The 21,751-nt window shown below is 41.5% G+C and overlaps 1 protein-coding gene across 1 annotated transcript in view; it reads right to left on the reverse strand.

The window, feature by feature from the left end:
* The window catches only part of ANKRD33B (ankyrin repeat domain 33B), a 66,862-nt gene extending 49,328 nt beyond the window's left edge, over positions 1-17,534 (reverse strand). The window contains exons 1-2 of the mRNA XM_021538417.4: positions 17,393-17,534; positions 13,046-16,752 (exon numbers count right to left, since the gene is read on the reverse strand). Of these exons, the coding sequence (XP_021394092.4) occupies positions 13,046-13,456 (411 nt within the window). The 5' untranslated portion in view covers positions 13,457-16,752; positions 17,393-17,534. The remainder of the gene's footprint in view (positions 1-13,045; positions 16,753-17,392) is intronic.
* Between the last annotated feature and the right edge of the window lie 4,217 nt (positions 17,535-21,751).

Here is a 21,751-nt window from a genome sequence, read left to right on the forward strand (position 1 = left end):
AAGGAAATAGCAGGATACTGCTCTGGGAAGAGAAGTAAGCTTGTGAAAGCAAGGCTGACAATATTTGAATGTCTTTGTAAGGGTTTACATCACATGAACAATGTTCACTTGCCCTTTCCCCTGTGACTGATAAGCTGCCAAACTGTACAGGCTTTGCTCCAGTTCTTAGTTCCTTTATGATACACACTAACAATTTAGTAATAAATCACAACTGTTGAAGTCACTGTACTAGAAATAGAAATTCCATAAGAAATAGGAAAAGACAGTATTTTTAGGCAAGTACTCAAAATCTAAACAGGGTAACTAAGAACTATTTTAAAAACCTCCTCCCCAGAGGAATGTGTTTTGTGGATGGCAGGGAGTAAACAGAAAAAAAGGGCCAATACACACATTAAACTCACAAGTGCAATTACAGTTACTATTTTACATTACAGAAAAAACAGTACTGATTTATTTTTTAATTCTCAAAACAATTAATTTATTTTTAATAATTCTCAAAGCACAAATTTGGATATATTTGACCTAAATTTTCAGACTGCAGACTGACAGATAAATGACAGTAGGCTAGCTCACCAAGGATATTCATTACAAGATTGTGAACTGTGCTCCTCAGCACACCCAGCTTGTGACATGTTCAAACAGAATGTCTGTGCTGCCCTCTAAGCAGCCCAGCCTGAAGCCACCAGCCCTCAGCTCACTCTGATGGGGAGATGTACTTCAATAACACAGGCACAGCAGGTAAACAAAGTGGGCTTTGCACATAACTAGTTAGTATCTGTGAAGGTGGCCTTGTGAGCAGGTAAGGCAGGGTATGATCCCTTGCTCCAGCAGACACAGCAGCTGGGACCTGAGCTGGATGCCACAGGGTGGAAGTGTCCCTGCAGGTCCAGTGACTGTGCCCTGGGCACCCTGCTCCTGCACTGCCATGGCCTGCCCTGGAATCACTCTTTCTTTCCACTGACACTAAAGGAACACCTGTAAGTTCTAAGACCCTTCTTCTCTGTGATATCTTCATCCATATCACACATATTTATGACATTTAGTGGGCAATGTTGATCTATGTCTCCCCATGGTTACTGTCTGTGTACCTACTGCAGGAGGGAGCTCCTACTGATCTAGCTCCAGGTACTGAAGCTCCAAAGAGAGAGCACTTTTTGCTGACACCTGATAGCTGGTGTAGGGGGGGAGTTTCATAGTTTTAACAACAGCAGAAAAGAGTGTGATGGACCTGAGATATGAGAAGCACTGGGAAACAGCACTACGTTACTTGAAACCTCCAGGTTAGGCTTTTTTCCCCCCCTCATTTGACTTCAGATCCTAGGAGGATGGTAAATTCATTTGTGATCTGTGAACATTGCCATAGATGTATACCTGAATGCCTCAGCTCTGCCTGCACCCATCTGAGAATGGAGCCTCTGCTCATAAATCAGCTTTGCTGACTGTAATAAGCATAAACTAGGTCATGATAAAAATGCCCACAGAAAGAAAAAAATGCCAATAGCAAATAAAAGACATTTCATAAGCTCTTTCTTGCCTTAGAAGAAAATAATTTGGGTGATTAATTCTAAGATAAATGTTGACATTTTTTCACCACCTTGTTTTTTTTTTTTGTTTTTTTTTTTTAGTTCTGGGCTGCTAATACTAGAATCATAGAATCAATAAGGCTGGAAAAAGAGCTCCAAGATCATCAAATCCAGCCTTCAATGGAATGCCACCACATTCACTAAGCCACACTGTGTGTGTGCCACATCTACTCATTATTCAACATTTCCAGGCATGGTGATTACACCACTTCCCAGAACAACCTGTTCCAAACCTAATCACAGAATGACACAGAAACACACAGAATAAGCTGAGTTGGAAGGCACCCATCAGGGTCATTAAGTCCAACTCCTGGCCCTACAAAGGACACCCCAAGAATCCCACCATGTGCCTGAGACAGTTGTCCAAATGCTTCTTGAACTCTCTCAGGCTTGGTGCTGTGACCACTGCCTGGGGAGCCTGTTCCACTGCCCAGGCACCAGGGTGAAAAATCCTTTTCCATTATCCAACCTAAACCTCCCTTGACTCGGCTTCAGACCATTCTCTGGGTCCTGTCACTGGTCACCACACAGCAGAGATCACTCCCTTTTTCTGCCTCTCTTTCTCTCACAAAGAAGTTGTAACTGCAATGAGGTCTCCCTTCAGTCTCTTTTTCTCCAGACTGAAAAAAACCAAGTTACTTCTGCAGCTCCTCACATAGGTCCCCTTTTAACCACTGTTTTGGTGAAGAAATTTTTTTACTACCCAATCTGACCTTCTCCTCACAGCACCTGAGGCCATTTCCCCTTGTCTTATCACTTGTTACTTGGGAGAAAGAGGACGACCCCCATTCCACAGGCAGTTCTGCTCAGGGGTACCTTCACACTTGGAGCATCTTTGTTGCACTCTCGCAAGAGGAAGAATTTTCTGGACTGTAAAATTTCTGCAGACCATACAGCATCAGTGCAGTAAAACAAAGGAAAGCACAGCCATAAACAGGTGGCCATAAAAAGGAAGGTTCAGTCCCGCCCCACATAAATGACAGCAGGACTCAGCACAACTTGGCCTCTGTCCCATTGACTGGTGGTGGCAGGTTAATGGGGGATCCCAGAGCTACCTGAGCCCTGTCACAGCCACTGCCTGCAGGCTGTGGGACAGTCTCTGTTTGGGAGACTGCACCTGTCCCTGGGGAACTAGAAAGAGGTTTTCACTCTGTTCCCAGAGACCTTGACATTAAGTGGTTTTCTTCCCTGTCAGCCATGAATGGTTTCACTCCCCCCTCAAACCAGTGGCCAGGCTGTTCCTCCAGGAGCCCTGTGTTTTATTCCAGGCTGGCAGCTCTGGATGGGGAGCTCTGCTGAAGCAGTGTGCCACAGCAGTGTCTCTGATATGGTCATGCTGCCCAGTTTTCCCTGTGGACAGGACTCACCTAACACAGTGGTGAGCCTGCAAAGTGCCTGCAGGACAGCAGGGAAAACAACCTTTTTCTTCCCAGACACAGGTTTCCTCTGGCTGGCATTGTTCCATGCTTCCAGCTATTTACTGTGTAGTACAGCTCAACTCAGTGTAATCAGAAAACTCCTTTACTGTGTTTATATTTTTACTAGCTCATAAGGGCTCTGTAAGTCTAAACACTTATATTTCATTAGTATTTGTGGTATTTCACTAACACTTGTGGTATTTTATTTTGCAGAACTGACCAATACATGTTGTCCTACATTCTTTTTCTAACAAGTTATTGCTACTTCATTCTTTGTACAGAAAATCTGTAGAAAACTCTGTAGAAAGAAAAGTATTTTAAATTAAGCCCTTTGTGGAGCTGAGCTTTGACTCTGCCTTCTCTTAGATCCTTTATCAAACTCATATGATACTTGCAGATACACAGAAGTACCACGCCACCTTTCAAAGAAAGTCTTCCTTTTCCTTTCATCCACACTTAAAGACACTTTTATGAATACATGGATACCAGTCCTGTGTTTCTCAATCAAATGCTAAACACTTGAGCTGAGCCTTCTTACTATTAGCTCCAAATAGCAAGATGTCTAGGTTTTATAAAGAAAAAAAAAGGAAAAAAAAAAAAAGCCAAAGACTGCCTGAAAGGTTCCTTTTATTAACAGATTGAATATGTCCCTTTATCTGCTGCTTTTGAACTTCAGACAACTAATAACAATAGATTCTGCATAAGCCTCCCCCCCGCCCCTATAGTAACAGAAGCAAAGCTTCAAAACTTCTCCACAAGCCCAGTTCTGAGCTCTGGTGGCTGCTGGCAGCATCTCTTGTTGCCAGCAGTTGGTCTGTCCACAAAAGCTGTCCCAAAGATGAGGCCTCATGTACTGAAAGGCAAAAGACAAAAAAAAAAAAAATCCCCCAGCCCTTACATGTGAGAGGATATTACAGGATCAATCTCAGAACGTTATACATCCAAAACATGTGAACCAACAAAAGCCCAACCGTGAGTCATTCCCATTTTGCATCATCTTGCTTTCAAATTGCTCCCAATGGAATTTAACAGACATTATAGGAAATAATAGAATTGAAAAATGGGAACTATTTCCACATAGTGGGTTTTTCCCACAGTGGATACAATTTGAATTGCTAATTCACTGCCAGATGTGCAACCACAGACTCTGCGACAACAATCCTCTTCCTACAGTACTTGATTATTTCTTATTGTGACTCACTGAGTATGTTACAGGATTATATCTAGCCCAGGCTGGAGGGTTTCCATTTTCATATTTAATTAAAGAACAGTCAGAAACAGGTAAATTCAAACCTATGTGGCATAATATTTTAAATAATTTAGAAGGGTAACCTTCTGAGAGAAACTTTATTCATGAAAACATTAAAGGTGAGCTCCTGTCTCTAATAAGGCCTGTGGGAATTCTTCATTGTTTTCACATTCCCCAGAGATCTTTTTTTCTATTTAAAAATATACTGGCAGTTTTTAGCAACTCTACCATTAGTTTTTAGTGCAATTCTTCCTTAGTCCCAAAAGATTAAACTAATTCCACACTGTAATGACAGATGATACAGAAAGAACACACAGGAAAATTCTTAGCAGGCAATATAGCACTTAAATAATTGCTAACCCCTTTCCCCCAGCCTCACCCAAAACAGAATAACTTGTCCAAAAACAGCACAAGCACTAGAAAAGATACGGAAATTAATGACCAAAATTGCAATTTGGGAAGAACTGCAGCATCTTATGACCTATGTTATCCTACTGGAAAGCTATCTTACCATATCTGAAAAAAGCATAAAGCATGCGCAAATAGATATTTTACCAATTTTAGTACCAGCATAGTTAATGATTTCCAAAACCATAACACAACAAATTATGCTAGTTTGGGCGTTTGAACTCAAAAGCCTAAAAGCCAATAATGAATTAGGAGAACAGACAAGGATTCAGGGAAAATGCAGGCCAGGCACTGGCTGTGTCCACACCAGAGATGCCCTACACAGGGTAGATGTGAGCTGGGCTGCACATGTGCTCTTGTTAGCGTTCAGGAGCATACATAATCACAGGACATGATTATATGCAGGTGCTTTTATCAAGAGCTCTGGGAATCAGGGGTACAGACCCAAATCTGACTCCGACATGGCTTTTGAGCTGAATGTATTTTATATTCTATTGTTATATAACTTACATATTAATTATTAAACTTATATTGTTCTATTTTATACATTGACATGAGTTTCTCATGATCTTTCTTAGGTCCCTGACCACAGTTTATCATAATTATTCTTATGATTAAACAATAATTATATTTAATTACTAAACAATCATCACATCTAACAATTATATTATTTATCATGTACTAGCTACACAGGTGTAGTTCTAGCAACTACAAGTTCTTCATGTGCTTAGGGTGTTTATTTTTCCAGGGCCTACTAAGCTTATTTTTCCTGTTAACCCTAAATCCCCATGATTTTAAAACGCTTTTATTATCACTTTCATGCCAGAGATGGTTTCTTTTGGCAAAGCACACACACTCCCCATGCCCTTTGGCTCCTCTGGTGGGAAGCAACCAATACCTGTAAAGTGTCATTCTCCTCTGTGAAGTTGAAGTACTACCAACATTTAGAAGCATTACAGTGAAATACCTGATTGTTGTTGGTCTTTGTCACACAGTGACGTTTTCCAAAATGTATAATGGAGCTTTGGGGTTTTTTATTTTTCTGTCTAATTCTTCTTGAGTAGTAGATCAAATTAGCTGTTTTGATTGCTTGTATTCCTTGTTCAATATTTTTTTTCAATTTATTGTCACAGTTTATATTCCCAAGCATAAACACAAGATTGTGTGACTAAAATTAAGATGATGGCAAGAGTTTCTACGCCACACACAAAAGCAAACATTAATGCCTCTTTCAAAACCCTTTCTGAAATGTCCCCTGAAACCCAGCAATAAGTCAGTGTCCCAGATTTCGAGGCAAGATGTATTCCATTTGCCATCTGCAGTTGTCTTCTGTTAAGTGGGCAGTTTTCCTTATTTCTTCCACAACCAGTTCTCCCACTGGGGAGACATCTGCTGATAATGGGCTACTGAATGTCACTGAGTTACTGATAAGAACTATAACATCCCATTGTGAGATGCTCCACCCAGGGGGAGGAGCCAAGCATTCCTAACTGGATACAATCTGTGTTTGGGGGACACCAGACTCAGGCTTTCCCGCTGGATTTCCAGGAGGACTGCAGCCATTCTAATTTGGACTGCTACCAACACCCTGACCAAAATCATATCAGGTTGTATTCTGACTCTCTCAGTGGTTTTTCTTTTGTATGATTGCATGTATTTTGTTTTCTTTTTCCCTTTTCCTAATAGATTGTACTTCTGACTTGGAGTCTCTCACTGGTTTTGCTTTCAAACCAGAATAGTCAGACTGAGTGAAAGACAACCAAGTCTCACACCTCTGAAAAGAAAACTGATGAGGGGCTGACATCCCTGTCCCTGTCTTTCCATCTGTCGCCACTGTCTTGGGAGCCTCTAAGAGCCACAGCCCAGATCCCCTCTTCCAGCACCAGCAGAGCCAAAGGACATGAGAGTTAAGTGCTTGATGACACTGAAAGATGTGGCAGTGAAGACCTGCTGTCCACCACAACTGGCACCTGAACTCACCGCTCCTGTGGTACTTCTCAGCAGGCAGCCTTGAACCTCCTGCCTGAGACAGGAATATTTTTTATTTCTTCCTCAGAGCCCTTGCCTTGAGACCTAAAGCCTTGATAAAACAAAGTACCACTGTTGCCTTACTGGCACTTAGCTTGGAGCTGAAGAATTTGGGAATATTGGTGGCTTTGGACCACTTCCTTTCCCAGGAGACTTGAATTCCAGTACCTCCTATAAGCTACTGAAATTCAACAGGAACCCTTTTTTTTTTTTCAGAGCAATCAGATGTTTTGTAGCAGCACTCTCTACTTCAACTTCCTATGATTCCTCAATAAATTTTCCCTAAGAAATCTTTCTAAGCTTTACAAAAGGAAATTAATGCCAGTATTCCTTCTTGAGCAATTCCTCCATGAGAACATAAATTTGAATTTCCTGATGGATTGAAGGCATTAGCAGTGTCACTTCATGCACTGTGAAATAAAGCTCTAGTATTCTCCTAGGAAAGGCAGTAAGGCGTCCAAAAGTCCCATGTGTTATGGACCTATTATGTTAAAAACTCATTATATGTCTGTCATAATTACTGATGAAAGCTGTCCAGGACAACCAGTCTTGTTAGGCTATCATGGGATTTTAAATGCAGTTATATTTTTAAATATCTGCAGTCAACTTGTCCTCAGATGGGTAACCAGGATCATCCCTGCATCTCTGAGTAGTCCTGCAAGCCACACACTTGATTTAAGACACTAACATGAAATATTGCTTAAAGCAGAACAGAAGATTGTTGTGACCTTTACTGCTGTACTACTGTCAGACCAAAAACACCCCTCCCGTTCCATACCATTCACATTAAGCAATTTGTCAAAATTCTTCAAAGAAGCTACTCTTCATTTTGTTTCTCTAGAAGCTGAAACTATCACATTAAACTAAATTAAACTTGTACAACTTTCCCATCTGTTCTTCAAATCTGTATTTGTCCATTCCAGTAGAACCTACATCTGCTAGCTAATGCTGCTTTTGAGACTAAGTAAAAATTATGTCATCCTACCTTTCAGCTCCATGGAGGACAAAATCTGCTCCAGCCCTGCATTTCCAGCAGCATGCTAAAGACCTGCATTGCCATTCTTTATGCCTACACACCCTCATGGTCTTTATTCATTGTTCTCTTTAATCTATAGAAACTATGTTCTGTGCACATACTTTTTCCCCAGTAAAGTTATTTTAAAGGATTTCTTTTTGTGCCAGGTTTACATAGGCATTAGTCACCTAACACTGCAGATGAATACAGACAAGAGCAGGAAGACAGCTAACCTGCCCACGCTCTTCTGATAATGCCTCTGAGTGCCTACCTGTATTAGTCTGGTTCATGCTCTGGTTAGCTCACCAAATTCCCTCCTAGCCAGCTCACTTCATATTTTCCATTCCCTTTCTGATGGCTACCCTTGATCTGTAATTACTGTATTTGAAAAATTCCCCCTTTTTTTGATGTCTATAATTCTTTACCTTACTCACTTCCTTTTTAAGCACAAGCATGTATTTCCAGGGACGTTTTTTATTGTATTTGAGGATTTCTGTACTTTTTTAAGGATTTAAATTCTATTACTTTTGTTGTCTTTTTAAAAGTACTTTCAACCCAAAAGATTCCCTTTCATGATTTAGTGTCATGTTGTTAAGTTTCAATACAACTGTTTCCATGAGAATGCTTTGTATAAGACAATATGAAGGAACTGAAGCTGTCTATGAAAATAATAATGAAAAAATATTCTGAGCACTGTAGCAGATGATGTTCTTAAAATCCTTTTTCTGATATGGGTTAACTTAAGTTACGTGCCATGAAAACTGAAAAGCAATATGTGACATGGAGAACTTCATCCCTTACTAGAAAATGTTGGACTCCTGATTTTTTTGTTTTAAAAGTTAACATTCTGAAGATAAAAACAAACAAACAAGTTTCTTTGTTAATGGAGTTAACTTGTTTTAGCTAGTTACACAAGCTCTGGCACTTTTTGTGACACATGACTTTTTAAAGCATCATCCAATACAAAGTTTCCTCACTCAGAAAGTTGAAATTGAACCACTGGCTCCCTGTCCTTCACAACCAATTGCAATTTCAGAAGCCTAGCCCTTTGGCAAAGACAAATTCAGGTGTCAGATCCAGGGAGGATTCACTGTGCATTGTTCTGTGGAAAATTCTGAAGGGTAATGCTCCCTAAATTGGGTGAGTTTCCTGAAGCACTTTCACTGTGGCAGTACAGAGTCTGAGGAGCAGCCTGCAGCACCGGGAAAGGAGAGCAGCACAACAGGTCTGATGCCTTGAATACTGTCATGGACCCAGTGAGGAAACCAGGTGAGTGATGCCATTCCAAAACATCCACTCATGGTGTGCAGGGCACAGACAAACCTAGGCTGCATCCAGAGAAACATTCCCACAGTTAAGTCCATAGCTGTCTATGGAACTGGACAAAAGACTCACTGAGCAATGACAGAAAAAAAAAAAAAAAAAAAAAAAAAAAAAAAAAAAAAAAACTGAAAAAGACTACAACAGAGTATTCTTGCTAATATGGGCTATACCACATGTAAAATCAGCACAAAACCTTTCTGTGAATCAGCTGCAGTGATTATTTTCAATCTGGCAAAGAGACATTCTTTGCCTTCTTTTCTCTCTCCCCCATCTGTTAATGCTTTCTCTATTGTCATGGCAAATTTCTAAATTTGCTTGCATTCTGCAGTTAGGTAACATCAGATTTCAAAACTCTGTCTCTCTAAGTATATATATATATATATAGTTAATCCTGGTCATCAGACAAAATTTGATATTAAGTGATGTTAAAATGATGAGATAAAAATATCTGAAATTCTAGAAATTTGGCTAGTGAGGGAGGAGAACCAGTCCCCATGCTACAAAGTGAAAAGTAGCACCATTAGCTAGGTGATACTAAGGTCTCAAGTCAGGTCAGGAAATTTCACCAGAGCCATGTTTATATTTTCCCTTGTCTATTTTCAAATCCCTCTTTACTTTTAGGATAAATAAATAAACACTGAAGAATGAGAGGTCACCCTGCACGATATACAATTAGTATATTATATGCTGTCATAGTTATTTTCCAAATATTTCAGTGTTAGTTTGGGCAAGGAGAGAAAATGGGCAGTACCAATCCAGTCTTTCAGAATTCCATGGACAGACAGCAGTGCAAGAGAAGATGAGGGGATCAGCCATCTGGGGATCCTTTGCAGTCAATGATACATAAACTGTTGTCTTGACAGTAATGAAAACAAGAGAGGGAAGGTACAGATCTTCAGGCTACATGTGGTGACTAACAAATCAGATGCTGTGGAGTCTGGTTTGCTGCAGGAAGGTGCATTTAATGAAAACTTGTGCCTGGCAGGAGATTCCGCAGCTCATGAACAGACTATGGGGAAAATATGCATCTGGAGAAATGGCACAAAAAGCCACTATCCAAGCTTGGCAAATTGACTCCAAGAGACAAGTGATGTATTTTGGCACAAAGGATGGAGGAAAATAAATAAGGGTACTTCTGGATCCTAGCATTTCCCAGAGAATTGCTTCTACATCTTACATTTATACATTTGCACTTTAGGGGCAAGATAAAACTAATTAAAAACAGAGCAGGCTCATTGTACCCATTTTAGGGCATTTGGAAGTTTTTTCATGTTACATTTTTTGAGCTGATTGTATTTACTTTCAGAATCAAAATATAGTGTTGTGTTACTGACAATATCTTGTTACTTGTTTTGTCTGTTTTGAAGAAAACTTGATTTTGAAGCTGTGAAAATGAAACTGCATTGTACCTACATACCAGAGGTTATCAGATCAGGATGGTGCAAGTAGTTAATATCGTCAGATGGACAGCCCTTCGCTTCACCACCCCACTTCTCAAAAAGCAAGTTATTCTTCATTCCCTGCCCTGTCTCATGGAAAAGAAACTAAAACTTAGACAAAAGAGAAGTATGGTTTATTTGTTCAGTGTGGGAAAAAAAAAAAAATTTTAAAAAGAAAGGTAAAATAGTATTATAAAATAAGAAAAAAACCCAGAGCTTTCCAACAAATGCATACAAGATAACATTGTAGATAAACATTATCTTGACAAAAGAAGATGCTGAAAGCCAACAGTAGTTTTAGTTTCAGCAACGAAAAGTCTTCATGAGAACAAGAGGTATGTGTAATTTGTTTTGTTACTTTGTGGTAGAAAAATTGTCTTGTTCATGGATAAAGTTCAATGATTTTATAATGAAATTCAAGAGCAAAAAAAAAAAAAATCCACAGAAAGGGCAATAAAAGGTGTGAGAGAAACTTCCATTTTGTTAAGTAAAGTTCTCTAAAAAAGGTGATTTTTCCATTGTAAAATAATGAGAATTTGCCTGAGCAGGAATCACACCTGAAGCTTCTGCTTTCTAGTCAAAAGATTTCACCCACCCCATTCACATCTCTCTGGAAAAGACCAACTGTCCTGCTCTGTACTGCTGTGACTAGGGCACTTCTCTGAGGAAGGCAGAGAGAAAGTGAACTCATGTCTACCACATTGTTCCTGTAGCTTCACAGGTTGCTGAATTCCAGAACTTTTTAACTTTGAATTCATAAAAAAATGAAGGAAACAGAATTTTATGTCAATTTTTAATTTCGGGTCAAATTGACTATTTGCCTAAGTAGATGTTCTTTTTATTTTGTTTTGTTGGATTTTGGGTTTTTACAGTATGAACAAAGAAAATAAACTTTCGGATTCAAACTAAAATTTTGTCTCTGATGCTTGTGCTGAACTTTGTCATTCCTGTTGACCGAAGTCTGCAGGACCCAGCCCTGAGAGGGAGGGTTCTTGCAGCTTCTTGTCCTCTGTTGGACAGGAAGGCCACCTTTTCAGGAGGGACAGTTCTGGGGCACTTGGCCCTTAATGCCACATGTGTGGGGGGCCAAAGCCCCCACATTATCACACACTTGACACTCACTGAATCAATGGACCTCAGCAGAGGCTGGAGCCCAAACCCCATACAGTGCCAGAGCTGGGGTTGGGCTCCAGCCCAGGCACAGCACTAATATATGGGATAGATGAATCTGCAGGATATTCAAAATATCCTATAATGTACACCTGGATCTCACATGTTACCAGCTAAAGTACAACCATGCCATATCCTGGCCTGGGCAGAAGAGTTGATGTAATTATTTCTGTTCTGTGTTGCTCATTCCCACGCTCACGGCATAGGTTCTTCTCCCTCAGATGTGTTAATATGACCTTTCATCTTCTTAAGAAATTTACAAAAAGTCAGATCACTAAAAATCCGTATTAAAATCAATCCTTTGGAGAAGAAGTAAAGATATTTTTAGGAAAAATCCTAGAAGTACATATATCTAAGCCACAAGAAAAGCCCCTCTCCAGACAGAACCATGGCACTTTTTTCGTTGTAAAGACCACTTGCCAGAATGTACAAGTTACTTGCCCAATTAAAATAATACAGGTTTCCTTTGAAAACACTGCTGTCACAGATTAGTCCCAGAATTATTTTTGCAGATTGTTTATGCAAAATAACTTCTTAGATTTAAAACAAACTGTAGTAATATTGGTAATCTTCAATACTGCTGTTCAAATGTCCCAGTAACTCATTAAGCAGAAAATCTTTCCCAAGCTTTCACCTTCTGATTTAGAGAAGTACACTTCTGTTCCCGCAATTAACTGAGTAACAGGAAAAAACAAAACCACAAAACTTGTACTTATACAAAGCCCAAAAATAGATTATCAGCAACAAAAATAAATACAAAAACTCTGAAAAATGCTGATTGTAGCGCTTTAATACCCTGAACCCTGCTTGGCAGTCTAGGAACCAGGAACAAGCATACGTTTTTGGGGGAGCCAAAGGAAAAAGAAAAAATAATTAGAAAAAAAAAAACAAACCAAAACAAAAAAACCACTACCACCGCCAACAACAACAAAAAAACCTTTTTACCAGCAGTTCAAAATTTTAAGGTGAATATCATAAGGTACTGCAGTGGATGAACAGCCCAGAACAGAGGAAGGTTTTTTGATACTGAGCACAACCATTACCAGCGATGCCCCTCTCTGTCCCCAACAAACAGAGGGAAAACAAGACCCAATTCAAACTGATGGCGGGAAAACCGGAACCTCGATCACCGTCTCATCCCATAAACCAGACCTTTCCTTAGGCAAATGTGCAAAGCCAGGGCTGGCCAGGCGTAGCGTCACGCCCTTCTCTGCTCCTCGCTGCCTGGGGTCCCGTGCCCCGCGGGGCTGCAGAGCAGCGTCCCAGCAAAGGGGAGGGTTTCACTCAGCCCCCGCACGGCTGCTGCCCCCGGCTCCGCTCCTCGCTGGGGGCGGCGGCGGCGGAGCCGAGCCGCTCTGCCCCGGGCGGGATGCCCGGGCTGCCGGGGCGGCGGCGCGGCGCGGGATGCTCACCCTGCGGTTGCGGTCGGCCTCCCGCACCTCCTCTTCTTGGGGGCCTTGGCGGATGAGCGCCTTCAGCACGATGCTGTTGTTGGTGCAGCAGGCTCGGAAGAGGCTGAGCGCCTCGGGGCTGTCGCGCTCGTCCCCCTCCAGGGACCAGACGTCGTCGTCGTCGTCCAGCCCCGCGGGAGGGTAGAATGAGTCGTCTGAGGCGATGCTGCAGGTGTCGGGCAGCTCGGAAAAGTCCTCGTACTCCTCGCAATCCTCTTCCTCCTCTTCGTCCGGCTCCTGGGCGGCAGCCTCCGCCGCCCCCTGCTCGGGGCTGCTCTCCGCCTCGGCGCCGGGCATCTCCTTAGCGGCGGCGGGCGCGGGGCAGACGCGCTCCCCGGGCAGCTGCTCGCCGTGCCCGGACAGCAGCACCATGCCGGCCGCGGGGGCTGCGCTGGGCCCCGCGGGGCGCTCAGGGCGCCCGGCAGCCGCGGCTCTGCCTGGCCGGGCTGGGTGCCGCTGCCCGCTCACGCAGGGGTCAGCCCCCTCCCGCGGGTCGCCCCGCGGCAGCCCGGCCGCCCCCCGGGCCGGGGCATGCCGCCGCCTGTGGGGGAGGGTCCGCGGGACCGGTCACCGCCGTCGCCACGGGGAGCGGGGAGAGGCTGCGGGCGGACAGGGCGGCTCTGGGGAGCGCGGGCAGTTGTCGAACTCCCGGCCCGTAATCCGCTCAGCATCGCTGTGAGGAGATTGGGGCTGGGGTTTAGCGGCGGGGCGCGGTGCCGGGGCGCGGTGCGGGGGGAGCGGGCGGCGGCCGCTCCCCGCGGGCCCCGAGCCGCAAGTGCGGGCCTGCAGCGCCCCGAGCGCCCCCGGGCTCCTCCGCCCGCCTGGGCTCGGAGGGGCCCGCGGCCAGCCCGCCCGCGGGGGCACAGGCGGCAGCAGCCCGGCTGCCACTGCTACTCCAGCACCCGCTGCGTGGTTCCGAGAGCCGCGACTGCAACGATGTGCGCAAAACTTTTCAGGAATACAACCAGCCTGTGCGGAATTCGCCTTTTGGAATAAATACTGAAACTAAGGGGAATGACTGCACGGAATTGCCGTGCCTCAAAACAGAGCTTTGAAAGCAAGGAATTCATTAAATCAGCCCTGACGCTTTACCAGCTGTAGAGCTATCAGGCACGTACTTTTTATGGAAGGCATTTGGAGATTAGGTTGAGAGGAATAATGCATGTACAAATTGAGTTCCTCATTTGCCACAGTTCCTCTAAAATCTCTTTTCCCTTTCAAATGCCACGGATTAACACTGTTCTCTGGCAAGGAAACAGTGAAGAGAAGTCCTTTGGACAACAAAATACGACATTTACTTTCTTCAACAGCTTTTTGAAGTAAATCTCATATATTTTACATCATTGAGCAAGTGAATATCCAAGATCCAAGAATGTCCCTGTTTGTCTGCTGGGAGAGAAAGGCGGTGGTATTTCTGCAGAAGGTGAGGCAGAGCATGAGCCACATTTTTTACACTAAAAGAACATAGGAAGGAAAAGTAAAATGTAACTGTGAGTAAAGGGCCCCAAATATTAGGTGTTTACAGTCTTACAAGAAATCATTGTGTAAACCAGACATGGTGGGTGATACAAAGTCCATCACCTTCTTGCTGAATCCTAACTGGCAGGGTTATCCCATTGCCCAGCAGGAGGATATCTGTAAGCAGAATTAGTATTAAATAGTTTCCTGATTGGCTGCTTCTGCAAAGGAGCTAAACTGGGAAAGAAGGAGATTAAACTATCCCCTCACCTCCAGACACCTCTGAGATCATAGCTGGTGTAGATTACCAGCTATGCTCATGCTGCCTGTCTCCTATTACTTGCTTAGGTAAAGACAGGCCCTTTCTCCACTGCTGCTGGGTGTATCTGCTCCCAAATCAAACTCTTCTGAGCTGTCTTTAGCTGCAGCATAACAGTGCTGTAGCATTCACTTTCTACACTTATTGCCTATCCATTTGTTATGTGCATTCACAGAGTTTAAGGGCTCCATTCATTCAACTTCTTGTTTTCTTCTCAGTAAGTGTGGCCAATGAGCTGCTTAACAGAATGCTCTAAGAATTGCACTTGTATTTCGAGAAAAGTTCATTTTTGCCTGAGATCCTGCAGCTGGTGGGAGGCATTTGAGTTTTCTCAGCCTGAATGCATCAGAGAAGCTCAGAAAGACTCTTGGCTCTAGTCATTTCAAATAGCAGAAAAAAGCCCCCCAAATAATTCTAACTACAGGGGAACAAAGGGATTTTTTAAATGAAGATTCAGCTCATCTGAATCAGATTAATTCAGATCATTCATTAATCAAATATACTTGCTTTGTTACTTTCTTATAAAATCAATTCAGAACAATAAATATTTACCACATTATCAGACTGTTTTTTTAAAATGTTATGTGGAATTTTTTAGCAAGAGGCAGGGACTGTTGGGAAGGATGGATAAATATAATTATTCATAAATAACACAGCCAGGATGAAAACGGTCCCCCCAGCTAGCCGGACAATGCCCTTGCCTATGGATGGGTCCAGGGGTCAAGTGGACTGTTCCATCTCACCCGCCAAAATGTATGGTTCACCCCACACCTGTATCCCTCCCCTAAAACATCAGGTGTCTGTGACCCCATTGGCCCGAGCCTTGTTCCAGCCCAACTTGAAGCCCCCTGATAAGGGGTCTCTGAGGGGCCAGATGCCCTCTTGGAACTTCCCCTCTCTTGGATCTTCCCCCCTCTTAGGACCTCCACCCTCTCCTAGAACACCCTTTTGTCTCTCCCATCCCCCATCCCCTCAAGCCTTGCCACATGCTGCGTCTGGCAGCTCCAAGCAAGACCTCTCTCCATCCCTAGTAAACCTTATATCCCAAGAGCAGCCTTCAGAGATCTCTTGTCTCCATTCATCTAAACCGTCCTGGAGCACAGCGCTCCCTACAAGGGACCAGTAACTTTGAATTTTGAATACAAAGAAAACCAAAACTAACAAAAAAAAAAAAAAAAAAAATCTTGAAAATCCTTTATGTTGACTAGAGGGAAAACACAGTTATACAGGAAAAAAGTTTGACTCTGAAAAGTCATCCATTTTTTCTCTCTGTGTTCAGTTTACCTTATCAGCTTATTAATAGAGGAGAAACGAATCGCTTTTCTTCCACAGCTGTAGTAGCTCTGCAGGGACCTTGGAGATGAAAACTGTTTTCTCTTACCTCAGCCTGTCACTTTCTTCTCTTCTCTCAAAGAACAGTGCTATACTGCTTGAGCTTTCAATGCAAGGTGTCAGGCTGGAACAGGGCAGGCATGGTATTTCCCCTTGAATTTTTCACTTTACAACTGGTATTGAGGCTGTATTTAAAATTATTTAACCTACATGCAGCTTGACAGAAAGCTGGCGCAGCAAATTGGATGTAAACTGTTACTTAACTCCTTAAGATGCTGATGCAGCCATTTATCTTGTCACAAACAGGTGCCCACCAAGGCTGCTCTGCCTGGGCATGGTCACAGATGTAAAACAGATGCTGTCTTGTTTCTTGGTTCTTGTAGTGACACAGCTTGTATGTGACAAACAGGGCTTCTTGTCACTTGTGCTTCAGTGTTTAAATCAAATTATAAGAATGTGAGGAAAGACCATAGAGTAAATCTGCAGATTTTTTCAAATTATCCAAACCCCCCTGCCCTGTTTTCATGGCATTTCTAAGAGGACAGCCTCAATGTTTCATCTGGAAAAAAGAACAGTTAATAGAATTGAATTTAAATGCTAGTATTTCTAAACTTTGTATCAAAAGCAAAGCAAAAGTAAACTTTGTATCAAAATCTCAAAGCAAATACCCCAGAATTATGAGTCATTATCATCATCTGTATCTCATCAAAATCTTTAGCTGGGAATTACCAAGGCAGAAAATTAAAATGCTCAGAACAGATACCACCTGGCCCTATGCAGACAAAGCTTCCCTTGAAGAAAAAACAATTTTTGGAATTACTATATCATGGGATGCCCCCAGTTGGCCTCATTAAGGTTTTGTAAGCCATTGCATTTATAAAACATTCTGAAAATGAGATTTAATGAGATTTATGTGCAATAATAAAGAGAAGAGTAAGATGAATAGTAAGATTCAGTGAGTTTGTATGTTCTTCTTACATTCAACAATTTAACCTAATGAAAAAATTCATAACACTCTGAAAGCTACTGCCAGTATTCTTAAAAAAATGAAATCTAGTCACTTCGAAATCATTGGAAAATAAATAAAATAAAATAAGTTTTGTTTTGGTTGTTTCCATTACTCAGGTGTCTAAAATTTCTGAATAACAAGAAGTCTGGGTGTTTAGGTTTTTTTACCCATCTGACATCTAAGCACTTACTTTAGAAATTCAGGGTGCATTTTTCTCTTCCTTAGTTGATCTTCCGGTAAAAATCTCCTAGGTAATCTGAGGCTGAGTGAGCATTTGTAAGTAAGACATTTAGGCTGTTTAGGCACCTTGCTGGTGTATTCCCACCAACTGGCAACTTCAGCCACTACAGCAACCCAAGGGTTTTACAAACCCTTGGTGGCACACCAGGCAGGTTTTTCTGCACCCATTTGGCTCCTCACCCATTGCTTTGTGGGTTTGTGCTGGGAGCAGGTGAAAGGATGGAGCAGCATCTCGTTACCTGGCAGGACCTGCAGTAGTATCAATACCACAGTGTTAAACATGAGAGCCAGCTCATTTACCCCCTCTCTCTATTTAGCAGCTTGTAAACTGTGAGATGCACAGAAGGGGTTTTTGTGGACACAGCATTTCCACCAGCACTGCTAATGGAAGCAGTGAGAGCACAAGGTAGAGCAGCCTCCTATCTTCACAGATGGGAGAGGAGCTGAAGCCCCCAAAAGGGCAGTGTGGGGAGCGGGTTTGGTGACATGACAGAATCCCAGTGCTGACCTGGTCCATGCCAAAGGCCACCACAGGTGGTCCACAGAGGAATTGTGGGCACTGAAGGAAAAAAGATGCTAAAAAAGATAAGATACTGATATTTACTGACAGCAGATATTTACTGACAATTACTGTCTCCAAGACTTGCATGGGTCCTCAAAACAGAGTGCCTGCATCTTCAAAAAGTGTCTGCTTGAAGTTAATCTCAAGAGGCCTTATAGGCACAGATGTAAGCAAACTGGTTTCTGGGGTTGCTGAGTTCTTGGCAGAGCTATCAGGCTAATGAATCCAACCTCTTGTTTATCATGCCTAATAATAATGTATTTTTGATTAGGGTGATTTGCTAGGGCGGTAGCAGGACTAAGCAGGCTAGCTGCTGTGAGGCATCAAAGTGCAATTAACCTAGTCAAAAAACATTCAGTGGTGTACTGTTGGCAAGGTATGTGTGAAGAAGGCATTCAAGGTAAAGAATTAAGTTGAACAGATGATTAAGAAAATGTTCCCTCTCAACTATAAAGAGGCAAAGAGAGACAGAGTTTGTTTCATATTTACCTGATTCAGGGTGTTGGAAGAGCATCTATAAACTAACAGATTCAGCAACAATTGCTAAGACTTCCCTACTTAAAAAGTCCTTTGGAAGGAGAAAGGTTGGAGTCTCAGTTTTCCTAAGCTCTGGCCAAGACTTGGTGTGAAATCCTGGTTGATCTGAATAGTAACAGCTGCTAAGAAGCTATGACTGGAAGTTGCAATATGTTTCCTAGAAACCAAAGGCTTGGGCTGAATGATGAGAGCAGAGCCAGAGAATAAAAAATACTAGAAACAATCTTGTTAAATGTTAATGTTGTCTCAGTTGCTAGTATTTTCCAGTACTTGCTCAGTCAAATTAAATGCTGTTTAAAGCATTTGTAGTACCAGCTTATTGGTTTCTCTGTGCAGCTAATACAATAAAGAGACATAAGGGTATAAATGTAATACCAGTTAATTTAATTTCATTTACTAGCTATGGCTGAAAATAATCAATGTTCTGTTTCCAGTATGAACCTGTATTTTGTTTGCACTGAAATCTAAAGCATAGCCCTTTCCAGAAAAGGAATACTTCCTCGAGGCGTGGTCTTGGGTCTAGCTAATCACAACTTAGTTTTAGTCAAAACTTGCAAGCTCAGTGCTGAGCTCGCTGAGGACAGCAGTGGCTAGCAGCAGGCAGGTCTCTCAGGGTAAACTGTGCTAGTTCTGGGCAGGTAGGGCAGTTCCCTGGAGCACGTGGAAGGTGGGCAACTACACCTGAGCACTGCCTGGTGGGGTTCAGCTTCACTGGAACTATGGAAGCTATTTAAATCTTTTTGATTACTTCCTCAAGACTGTAGAGAACAAGCAATGTAGCTTTAGTAAGGCACACCAAATATGCTAATGGTCTGCTTTTATGTGTGGTTTGATATTTTTGAATGTGGTAGGTAGTAGTGGAGGAGGCTGTGCAAGTGAAGAGGGGGGAGATGGGGAGTGCTCTAGTTCCCACAGAGCTGCTCTTTTCAAACATATGCTGCTGTAGACTGTGTTGCTGAAGATCCTTGAGGCTTCTCAATAATTCTTCAGCACAGAACTTCTGTTTTCATATTTCTCTCAATTTCTGTCTTAGGGAATTTTTTTGGGAGAAAACTGTTGAAAATTTGTTGTTGTTCAGATGTTGCTTTATTGATGAAAACCAGAGATTTACATAAAACCTTTGTCTGGGAATCTTCCATCTCTGAAGAGTAGATTTTAAAAATCACCTCTTCAAAATAATTCTTTTTCCTTTTAACTTTGCCTATTATTTCCTAAAATGACATAAAACCACATAATAATGGGGAAACAGCCATGGCTTGAAATGTCAGTGGATTTCTTTTTCTTGGAAGAAGGCTAAAAAAGATTGAGAGAATGAGAGAAAAATGTTTCTTAAACTGTAAGTTTAATTTTATTTTTCTGTATTTTAATATCTTTTTTTTCCAAAATAGCACAATACTAGACATTAATACATATTAAAAATTATTAGGGAAAATATCCTGTATATATTCTATTGCTAAATTATAAAATTATCAGGTCATCGGGACTGTGGGTGGGGTTGACTGGATGAGAATTTATTTGTGAACACTTATCTGTTTTTTGCACTCAACTGGAACAGAAGAGTCTCTACATATATGTGTGAAAATGTGTCCCTCAGCTGGGTATCTAGAATAAATATGTAATGGGCTTTTTATACCAAAATCTTTTGTTCCTCCCTAAAGGAATTATTTCTATGTACAGGGGATAAGCCATTTATCTGCTTCACATTTTCCTAAAATTATTTCTCACCCTTTATTGTGAAATTATGCATCCAAAAATAGGCTGGTTTGATGCTGGTATGAGTAAGCTTGCTGCTGCCATTCCATGTGGAGAAAGCATGTAGCATGTCTACACTTGCACTTCTGATGAGTTCACTCCTACGTATTTCCTGCATGGCTGTGAGAGCTTTAAGCCTCTCCACCCTTGAGGTTTTGTTTTTGAATAACAATAATGATACTTCTGGGAAGTTTGGGATCTGAGGACATTGCTGTTTGATAGAGTTTCTGATGATGTTTGAATTCAAGTCTTGGAAGTAGCCCAGATACATGTCCATCTATCCCTACTGTTGCCCTGCATCAGGAAACTGTAAGGAAATCAGTGATAAATTCATTCTAATTTTAATCTTTCTGACAAACCCTAGAGAAATCCTTAATATGTGACCCAGTTTCTATTTCTGAAATATTATGGGTTTAATCCTCTTTCAGTTTTGTCTAATTCAAACTGGGGATTGAACACTGCTATCTAATGCAGTCCAGTACTGGCAAAATATTGGTATAAAAGCAGAAACAAATATTTTCAAAAAGCAAAGAAATTAAAGAGGAAATCTATAATTTGCTGGCATAATTTATTAATATATACCATCTTATTTTATTATCAACTCTCCTGTGACAATTTGGAGTGCTTTAGACTTTAGCTTGCATTAAATGAAAGGTTTCAGCAAAATATCTCATGCTGAAAAGGTGAATGTCATAGCCATTTTATAGATGCTGAAATTGCATTGCAGACTACTCAAATGCAGCAGATTAATATATAATATAATATAATATAATATGATATGATATGATATAATATAATATAATATAATATAATATAATATAATATAATATAATATAATATAATATAATATAATATAATGCAATACAATATAATATATACAGATGTTTTATTTTTGGCATTACTCAAATTTAAATGACTCATGGTTCAAATGTCTTGTCCATATACCTACACAATTAGGCAAATGGGGTATAGGGTGTGGTTGCCTACTGGGACCATTAGGAAAATCCGAGTCCATGTGGTTTAGCTCCATTAAGGGCTACAAATGGTCATCTTGGAACTATTTCTCTTTTTAGAACAAAATGAACACTGGCCAGAAAATTACAAATAGCACTTTAGGACAAAGAGTTATTATAATCAGTGCATTGGATTTTTCTCCACATATTTGTTCTACAATCTTAAATATAAACCAGGATACTGAGATACAATGCTGTCTCCAGAAAGGCCATGTGGATACAAATCCAGTTTATTGCCTTAGTATGGGATTTCAGAGATTGTATTTGTTTCTTCATACAGTATCAAAATAATAACACCCTATATTTGGAAATGTGATTCCTTGTATTTGCAATGAGTCATGCTAAGAGAATTTCTTATTTTTCCTCTCCCACCTCTTCCTGAGATAATTGGTCTCTCTGGTGTTAACTGGTGTTTTACCAGACTATGCAAACATGTGAATAACCA

Source organism: Lonchura striata, chromosome 2 (genome assembly GCF_050655825.1).
Source record: "Lonchura striata isolate lonStrDom1 chromosome 2, ASM5065582v1, whole genome shotgun sequence".
Lineage (NCBI taxonomy): Eukaryota > Metazoa > Chordata > Aves > Passeriformes > Estrildidae > Lonchura > Lonchura striata.